Source organism: Silurus aristotelis (assembly GCF_946808225.1).
Source record: "Silurus aristotelis genome assembly, chromosome: 21".
In the NCBI taxonomy this organism is placed as follows: Eukaryota; Metazoa; Chordata; class Actinopteri; order Siluriformes; family Siluridae; genus Silurus; species Silurus aristotelis.
In genome coordinates, this window is record NC_139594.1 from 1,742,831 (window position 1) to 1,752,830 (window position 10,000).

Sequence of the window (10,000 nt, forward strand, 5' to 3'; positions counted from 1 at the left end):
CCACCCCCGTGACCAACTTCTGAGATGAGCCTGAGTGGGCACACTAGTAACCCTGTAGAAATCCTGATGTCCTTCTTGCTTATAGCCAATATCATACATTAATTTATGAATTAAATAGTATCCCTCCTGGTCTCAGTCAGTTTCTCCTGGTTTTGGTCAGTTCCTCTTGGTTTTGGTGAATTCCTCCTGGTCTCGGTCAGTTCCGCCTGTTTTTGGTCAGTTCCTCTTGGTTTTGGTGAATTCCTCCTGGCCTCGGTCAGTTGCTTCAGGTTTTGCTGAATTCCTTCTGGTCTGGATGGATCCATAGTTTATCCCAGAAACCTTCGGTGGGAAACAGGAACACCTTCCCAGTGAGAGCCAATACTTGTTTATACTTATAAACATCTAAATATTTGTTTTAATTAACATTTAATTTGTTTTTGATCTGCAGGAGAAGAAGCCCATCAGCGTCCAGGACCCACAAAGGGGACGGCTTAGGAAGATCTTATCATGGGGACGGAGTCATACATAGATCTCCGTCCCACTCGAACCGCTGGCGTTACCATGACCCCCATTTGGATGTTCAGATGAACGATCGTGAGCTCCAGAGGCAGCGTGAAAAGGAGTATCGTTCGCGGTACCGCAGCGACCCCAACCTCGCACGGTACCCTGTTAAACCACAGCCCTACGAGGAGCAGATGCGAATCCACGCTCAGGTTTCTAGAGCACGGCATGAAAGGCGTCACAGTGATGTTTCCTTGGCCTTCACTGAACTCGACGAGGCTCATAACGGTTACGACAGCCAGCGCACCGCGTCAACGCGCTCGTATTCAATGGACAGAAGCTCGTCGGCTCACAGGACGTTCAGTAAAACACACCATCTGGATCCTGGCATGATCGATGGTGTGTTGAGGACCGACTCGCTCAGCTCGGATCAGTCAGAGTCCATGAGACCTGCAAGGAGCCGGAGAGCAGGGCGGTTCATGGCGGCGGGGAGCTTCAGCAGTTCGGAGGAGGAAATAAACACCACACCGGAGTACACCAGCTGTGAGGACGCAGAGCTCGAGTGTGAATCCTTCGGTGAAAAAGGTAAGGACATGTCAGAGGACATACTGTATATTTCCTGTGTCTCATAGGCAGGGTTTCTTGTTTACAGTGTTTACGGCGGATCAAGTCTGCCTTGTACAAAACTACCTTTGATTTCGCAGATCAGTTGTAGCATTGTGATTTCACGTTTTACTTCCTGTCTGCTACATTTTTCCAAACTTTTACAAACTCCACCTAAAAAAGATTTCAACTGTCGATTTTTTTTGAGGACAAATCACAGGCACTGGAGTCTCCTTCAATAGATCTTAAAACCCCGTTGTACGAACAACCTATAGTACGAGCAAACGGAGATACGAGCGACCTTGCTCGCAAAATTGTACCCTGTTTAATGAGCCAATTTTGAAGGCACGAGCAAACCCACGCTGCCGATTCCCCGTTTTCGGCGGAGGGTCGCATCAGTCACTTAGTTGATGACGTATCACTCGGTCGCTCTCGTTGTTCAGTGCAGCAAAACCTTTACTTTTTTAGTTTTATATTTTAATTTCACTAGAAATCTTGAAAAATGTCTCCCAAGTAAATCAGTGATGGTGCTGTGAAAACGAAAGTAAATAGAATTACCATGGAAACCGAGGTGGTTACGAGCGTGGTGCGCGTCTCACACTCGCAATCAACCACTACCACATGAGTAAGTGTTAAATTATGTTTACATTACGGTCATTTGTGGTGCATTTGTTTATTAAAATGGGCTACAAATAGTTTTTAAGTGGAGAAATAAGCGATCGAATGCGATCTTGAAACGGATTAAATCACTTTTACATTCATTCTTATGGGGAAAATCAGTTCGAACGTACGAGCAAATGGACCTACGAGCAATTTTCAAGAACGAATTCTGCTCGTACAACGGGGTTTTACTGTATAACATTTCCTTAGGTTACATTGAAACGCGGTTTCGGAAGCCTCTGTTTTTTACAGTCCACACTGAAATGCGAAAAAGAGCGTTTTTAAACAGTTTCGTCAGGAAGACGAAAACAGAGAGAAAAATTAGTTTTTTAAACGACATGTCTTTAGAAGTCCCTGTGAATGAGCTGTTCCCCCAGAAATGCTAACATCAGAACGACCGCAATATAAACCAGTGCTCAATCAGAGCACCTGTTCTAGAAAACAAATCCACACATTCTGACCAATCAGGATCCAGAAATCGTTGTGGGCTTTAATAATACATGGTGTAAAGTGAAGTCTTGCTGTTCTCTGACCCCGAGTGGTGATCAGACGTTCAGGTGCGTGTGGTGTGTTCAGTACGTATGACATCACTGCTGAATATTTCATGCTCTGTAATTAAAGCCCAGTGCCGCAGAGAGGAGACTAAAAGCTGCGTAGATCATTACAGCATGCCATCATCTTCCACTAGCTCTGCTGGAAATGATGGCCGAAACCCGACACTGATCCCATCCCGGTGTCCTGACAGTAACCGGGTGCTGTTCTGTAAAGCCCAGACGTCACAGGAATTACAGCAGCATGCTTGAGGACAGCTCGAGTGCTGGGATCAGGGTTGGGATTCTGATCAGGGGTTTCAGTATGTGATCCGAAATTTACAGAGAAGAGGAGAAGAGAAAAGTCTGGAGTGTTTTGTGGGTTTTGAAAGACACCTGCATGTTCCTTTAGTTTCCATACACCAAGCTCCTTTGACCAAACAAATCAAGAAATGTCCAGATATTTCACTTTATTACCATTGAGAAATCCTCTCTCAGCATGAAGAACAGCTTCACACACTCTCAGCATCTGGACACTTCGTTTCCCCAAACGTTCAACTGAAATATTTTGCTGTGTCTCTTGTAAACCTCCAAAGATGTTCTTCACTAGATGGAGTTTTTTTGTGCATCTCAGAGCAGATCAGTAGGATTTAGGTGCGGTAACTGGGCAGGTGGTTCCATGATAAATATTATTCCAGACGTCTGTCTGCTCTCTAAACAACACTTACAGAACTCAGACATGCGCTTCGGCTCATCGTCTTGTTGGTTGACGTGTTGGTTCACTTTTACTTTTCAGAATCTTTCCTGCTCCAAAACAAACCCAAACCATTAAACTTCCACCTCAATGTGTGACTGTAGGGGTAAGGGGGGCTGATCACATCTTCTTTCCTGTTCTCCAGCTTACAAGTTCTTCTGGTAGAGACAAAAATGTCTCATTTGGACTCCACAGAACTTCCTTCCACTCATGCTGTGTGTCTTTTCCTTTTTTACTGAGTTTGTTGCATAGAAACAAAAGGATTATGCAGGTGTCTCAAAAACCATAAGGGACTCTGTGTTTCCACACGTGCAGTAAAACTCAACACCAGCATCACTAATAATAATAACAATAATAATAATAATAATAATAACAATATAATAATATTACTACTACTACTACTAATATAATAATAATAATAATATAGTAATATAATAATAATAATAATATATTAACAATATAAGAATAATTATAATAATAAAAGCTGCAAGATGTTTAGGGCAATACATTCACAAATGTGCTTCAATCAATCAAAGAAAGCAGAACTATAACTGTAGGTAAAGCGATTCAAGAGCTATCTGTAGTTTAAATTATAGTGTATATCCTGAGGGACGGTAGAAGGTCTAGATGAATCAGAGGCCAGAAGGTTGGCATTGCTGCTGCTGCTGCTACTGCTGTTGTTGTGATGACTCCTGCTCTTGATTAGTCTCAGAGTATGGTCCAGAAGATGCCTACCAAGATTTGTTTCAGAGTGAAGGTCACAGCTTTTTGTTCACTGGCCCAAATGGTGAACCATTTCGAATATCCGAAATTCTTCTCATCATTTTTGTAAAACTTACTCTGAAGAGGTCGTGTGCCAAACTCGGTAATATCTAAGATGGTATAATATATAATCAATTAAATTGGCTTCATATGGCATGTGGAACTTGTGTTGAATTATGGAGTCTGGTGATACCTGGTTTTTACATCTTAGACACAGGGTTTAAGTTTCTGAACATAAAAGTTCTTTCAACTGTTCAAGGCCCAGTTTTGGCTTGATGGTAGCGCAAGAGCATTTGTAGAACTTCACCCAAAATTGGCCAGAATGTTCCTGAGCTCCTCTTTAATCAGTGTTCCAAGGTCCAGTATCAGAGAGTTCTTTGGGTTGCCATAGACATCAAAAGAAAAAGAAAAAGAAGCGGGAATAAAAAAAGAAAATGTAGAATTACAGTAGCCTTTGTGTTTTCAGTTCTTTAAACTCTTCCTGATGAGTAATAATGTAAATCTTGTACAGTTTAAATGCCCCCAAATTTAGTTATAATCATTCAACCAAACCAATAATAAAAATAACAATGGGAGCAAAGCACAGAAAGTTTTTTTTGGAAAGTCTAAGACAGAATCGTAGATCAGAGCCAAACACTGAGCAGTAGTCAAACAGAGGCGTTCGCAAACAGACCAAATTCAGATCCAAAGCAAATGTGATCAGCATGCTGTAGGACAGAACACAAGCCTCAGACACGAACGATAGAGTTGGCAAGACTTCACACAGACGAGTGCTGGTCGATCATGAACGATTCCTTTATTTTGAACAAGTTTTTCATGTGACTCAGAAGAATGAGTCATCTCAAAATATGATTAGTTCATTTTGTACTGGGTGCACATGAGCAAAGCATCGCAAAATCTCTGCAGGTCATGTACTGGAAACAGAATCGAGAAGTTCAACTATCTGCTTACTGAATATCTGACATTTTATTTTATTTCTGATCAAAGGTACGAAATAAACAAAATGATTAAAATAAAGATTCGTTCATTGCAAAGATCATTTGATGAGTCATTAAAAATGTGTTGTTTTCAGGGGAAACGCCCTCTGCTGGCTTGGAGGTGTAATGACCTGGTAGGAAGTGACTAATACCGTTATTTAACAACAACAACAACAACAGCAATAATAATAATAATAATAATAATAATAATAATAATAATAATAATAATAATAATAATAATACTGAAGCAGGTAAAATTGTAAAAATTACATACCTGGCAACCCGGATAAACAGTAACTGTTTGGTGTGGCAAAAATGTTATTATTTTTAGGTCTCAGGGTTTGATTGTGTTTGGGATCTGACTTCATAACCTTCTCCAGAAGGGTCTAGTGAAAGACTAAACAGCTCCCACATTTCCTTTCTGTGAGCTCACATTAGCATCACTTCCTTTTTATTGTCATGGTGGACAGGAAGACATGGAACCTCGGAGGAGATTGTCCCGAGCGGCTGCCATTCAGTCAGAGATTAGAGGATCTCTTTTAGAGTCACACCTACTGAAAGAAATATAATAAAATATAGAAAAATCAAAATAATAGTTATTCTTTTATAATAGAAATAATACATTGTTTCTTTATTTAATTGTAATTAATTCTTTACAGTGAAATTAATGCTATATTTGTTTGGGTTAGGGCTATTAATTAATTAATTAATTTATTAGTTTGTTTGTTTGTTTGTTTGTTTGTTTGTAGTTCGGATAGATTGACAGTGTGTGCGTTTTGCAAAGTAGAGACCCTGAAAATCATGGTAACAGGGTGTGTGTGTGTGTGTGTGTGTGTGTGTGTGTGTGTGTGTGTGTGTGTGTGTGTGAGAGTGCGTTCAGTTTTGTGTTGGGAGCACCATGTATGACGTGGCGTTTGAGCCTTTAAGAATAAAGTCTAATCCCATTATTGTAACGCATGAAGAAGGAGGAGCGACCATACGGAGCTGCAGAGAAACCGGAGAAAGCCAAATCTTTAGCAGGGCCTCGTTCCTCTCAGGTTAGGGGTCAGATTGGATGTGTAACGATGAGCGTGGGAAGAGAAATTCGTCTGCGATGTGCATCAGGATCGTGACACCAAAGCAAATCAGCCTTCTTGAAATCCCGCCGAGGAGGAGGGCGTAAGGAGACGGCGTGGAGAGAAGAGAAGACGAAGGTGGATTATAGGCAATAGATTTGGATTGGATGTGTTGAAATCGTGCGCATGAGGAACAGAGCTGCCTCGTGTCTGAGTGACTAAAAGAAACGTAAGGCTGCATTTCCTGTGATTTTCATGCTTCGGACTCACCACATCGATTTCTGCACGTTATGTGAGGTGTCTCAGAGCTACACTGTTACTTCAACTATTACACTTTATACACCTGAGCATTTCTTATGTAGTCTCCATTTGCTCGTATAATAAGCTCCACTCTTCTGGAATGATGTTCCACTAGTTTTGTGGAGATTTGTGTATATTCATTCAGCCACAAGGGTGTTAGATAAGTCATTTACTACCGGATGTAGGTGAGGAGGTGAGGAGGCCTGGGGTGCAGTCAATAGGGTTTATCGCTCTTTAGTAGGAGAGGGTTTCAGTTTGCATGAACAGTTCTGCTTTTAAACATCCATCACTGAAAACCTCAACAATGATGGAACTGTAATGACTGGACAAGTGTTAAGGATGAAGATGAGCTTTTTCCTTTTGAGTCTGGTTTCTCCCAAGACTTCTTCCAAACACCATCTCAGGGAATCTTTCCTTCACCCCAGTCACCACTGCGTTGCTCATTAGGAAAAAACATATAGGCACTAAACTGGTACATTCTTTTATACATCTTTATAACCTCTTTATTACTGTTCATCTGCTTTAGAACAAAATCCTGTCTGAAAACTAGACCACTACTTAAAATGGGTTCAGAACATAGAAGATCGATTTGATTGAAAGACAAATATGCTTTATATACTTCATGCCTCCATATTTTATTTATATTTATATTTTGAATTATAATAATAAATTTTCATTGCACAATTCACAACATCTGTTTATAGCAATTGTTACAAGATTTCTGATTTAAATATACTCCCATATCGGGGAGAAGAGAAGAGAAGAGAAGAGAAGAAAACAAACAAACAAACAAACAAACAAACAAACAAAGAAACAAACAAAAAACTTCAAGTTTCTCTTGAAATGATCTTCCATTTATACAGAAACTATTTAGTAAAGAAAGGGTGTATAGACGCGATCTCTAAAACTAAATATAAAACATAGGAGTCATATACTCAATTCATTCAGACCAAAAGTCAGCAAATATGTATTTATTTTTTTTTATTCACACAAAATGTAATTTTCTTCATAGTAAAAATACTTTTCACAACGTCATTCTGACCCTGTATTTGTGGCCGATTAGGTTTGTACCAGCATCAAGTAACGGCTTTTTTACTCGAAGCAATAATTTTTCTGAACATATATTTGTTCTTTTTCTCCCAGAAATCCATTGACACCTTGAACATATAAAGACCTTTAAAACTGTAGACAACTGAAATGTTTGAAATCTTCTCTAATACATTCTGTATCTCTGTCCAAAAACTTCTGACATTAGGGCATCCACAAAATATGTGAGTTTTGAGTTTGCCTAGACGTTTATTATTATTTTTGTTTCGGAGAAACAGAAGGAAAAAGCTAACAGTATTTCTCCAATAGTTCGGAATACAAAGAAATGTGTGTACAAAATTAAAAACAGGTAGTTACGATTCTTTACGATTCTTACGTGGACGATGTGACAAAATTGTAAAAACATTTACATTTTTGTTCGGCAGACAAACGTAGCAGTTTGTAAATATGATGCGATTATTTTTTCTGTTCTTTGTTTCGAAGCCAAATTTGACATATTTACAAATGTTTTACAATTTCACCTCCATCTATACTGTGTAGTTTATGCATTACGGTACTATAAATTGCTCTGTTCTGTTAAATGGTGTACTGTAATTTGTTAAATAATGAACACTACAGTGCACTACCCCACACTGTTCACCATTCAGACTCCTGAGCAGACTAGGCCATGCCACACTTACCATAGTTTCAACTTACAATGGCATTAGAACGCATCTCCAATGTAACCCGGGACTAGCTGTAAGTGTACAGCATCGAATATTCAAACTCCACCTTCAACAAATTTGGCCACACCCCCTACGCTTGAGCTCCAGAGATCATGTATAGAGATGGAAGGAACATGCGGAAGATAAGTGGCGATCTACTGTATATATCTGTACTATACTTTACTATATTATACTTGTGTGTGTGTGTGTGTGTGTGTGTGTGTGTGTGTGTGTGTGTGTGTGTGTGTGTGTGTGTGTTTTATCCACAGGAGATATGGACGGCCACTGGTGGGATTATGCGTCTTGGCATAACGAGTGCTCGTCTGTGTCTATGGTGAGGTGTTTAATCATCTGTGTCCTCACGTCCCCTCATCGCTCTTCTTCACCCATGTACACATTTTTTTAACTCTTCTTCTCTTCTTCCATCATGTCGCTCGTTTGGTTCCTTTTTCACTTTAAAAGAAACACTGCAATGACTTTGTCCCACTGAGGAACCTGTGTAGGCTTGAGATAGAACCTTGCAGCACTTTGTCTTTCTATCAGAGAGGATTCTGGGAGCTAAGAGCCTCCAAATAGAAGAGTCTTTTATTTGAGGAACATCATAAGCTCGATGTGTCCTTGTTTTTCCAGCTGCTGCTGTTACTAAATCTCTCTGACACACCGTATATCAGCAGACGGCATGGTATTTATGTGCAACAGGAAAGTCAAACCATCATCATTAAAAAGTTCCCTTCTGCTTGCAGGACTTACCAGCAGGGGGCGTGGCCATGGTTATTTGACCAAAGACTCCGCCCCCTATTTTTAAGGGCTTTCCTTCCATCTTTAAAAAAAACAAAAAACAGTAAATGCATTCAAAAACAAATACATGCAAGTAAAAAAAGTGTTTTTCTTTTCTTTAATTTGTTTATTTGTTTATTTTGTGATATTTTATATCGAGAGCAAACTTCTGAATTGTGTTTCTCATTGTTTTTCTTTTTCCTCTTAAACACTCTTATGTGCAATTTTAAATCTATCTATCTATCTGTCTGTCTGTCTGTCTGTCTGTCTGTCTGTCTGTCTGTCTGTCTGTCTGTCTGTCTGTCTGTCTGTCTATCTATCTATCTATCTATCTATCTATCTATCTATCTATCTATCTATCTATCTATCTATCTATCTATCTATCTATCTATCTATTTATTTATTTATTAAGCGTGTAAAAGTGGTGTCATGTCTGTGCCTCTGCAGCACCCGGTGACGTGGCAGCCGTCCAAAGATGGAGATCGGTTAATCGGGAGGATTTTACTGAACAAGCGGATGAAGGACGGTACGGTGCCCCGAGACACAGGAGCTCTTCTGGGCCTGAAGGTAACTTCACTCATCTCCCCTTTATATCAGGATCCGAATCAGAGCTTTATTGCCAAGTATTTTTGCACTTACAAGGAATTGGTTTTCATGACAAAAGCTTCCAGTTGCTCATTTCTTTAAATAAATTAAACAATTAAATTAAATTAAATTAAATTAAATTGAATTAAATTAAATTAAATTAAATTAAATTTAAACCAGGTATTGCACATTTTAATTAAGAAATATAAACAAAAATAAAATACAAATAAAATAAATAAATAAAAAGTAAGTAAAATGTTTTATTGCACAGAAAAATACCAAAATAAAACCATAAAAATGTAGAATTGCATATTCAGATTTTTATTGCACAATGGAGAAAGCATTTAAGTGTCCATGAGGTAGATTGCCTGGAGGAAAACACGTCTTTGTGCCTGTCTGTCCTAGTGTTCGGTGCTCTGTAGTTCAAAAGTTCAAAAAGTATATAGCTGAAATGTGAGGGGTCCAGAGTGATATTCTGAGCCCTTTTTCTCTCTCTGGATGTACATTATATTAACAGTACGGTATGTACTGATGACCAGGGGACCAAATACTTTTTGTTAATATAATGTACATCCAGAGAGAGAAAAAGGGCTCCACTCTTCTGAGAAGATGTTCCACTAGATTCTGGAGTGTGCTTATGGATATTTGTGTTCATCAGTCACGAGGGTGTTAGTAAAGGCAGGTAGTGATGTAGGTGAGGAGACCTGGGGTGCAGTCAGACTTCACATTCATCCCAAAGGTGTTCAGTAGAGTTTGAATCTCT

At 39.3% G+C, this 10,000-nt stretch overlaps 1 protein-coding gene across 1 annotated transcript in view; it reads left to right on the top strand.

Moving 5' to 3' along the window:
• Positions 1-10,000, top strand: part of rims2b (regulating synaptic membrane exocytosis 2b) — a 76,840-nt gene that overhangs the window by 26,866 nt on the left and 39,974 nt on the right. The window contains 3 exon segments of the mRNA XM_083523883.1: positions 431-1,068; positions 8,145-8,209; positions 9,100-9,219. Coding sequence (XP_083380009.1) covers positions 431-1,068; positions 8,145-8,209; positions 9,100-9,219 — 823 coding nt within the window.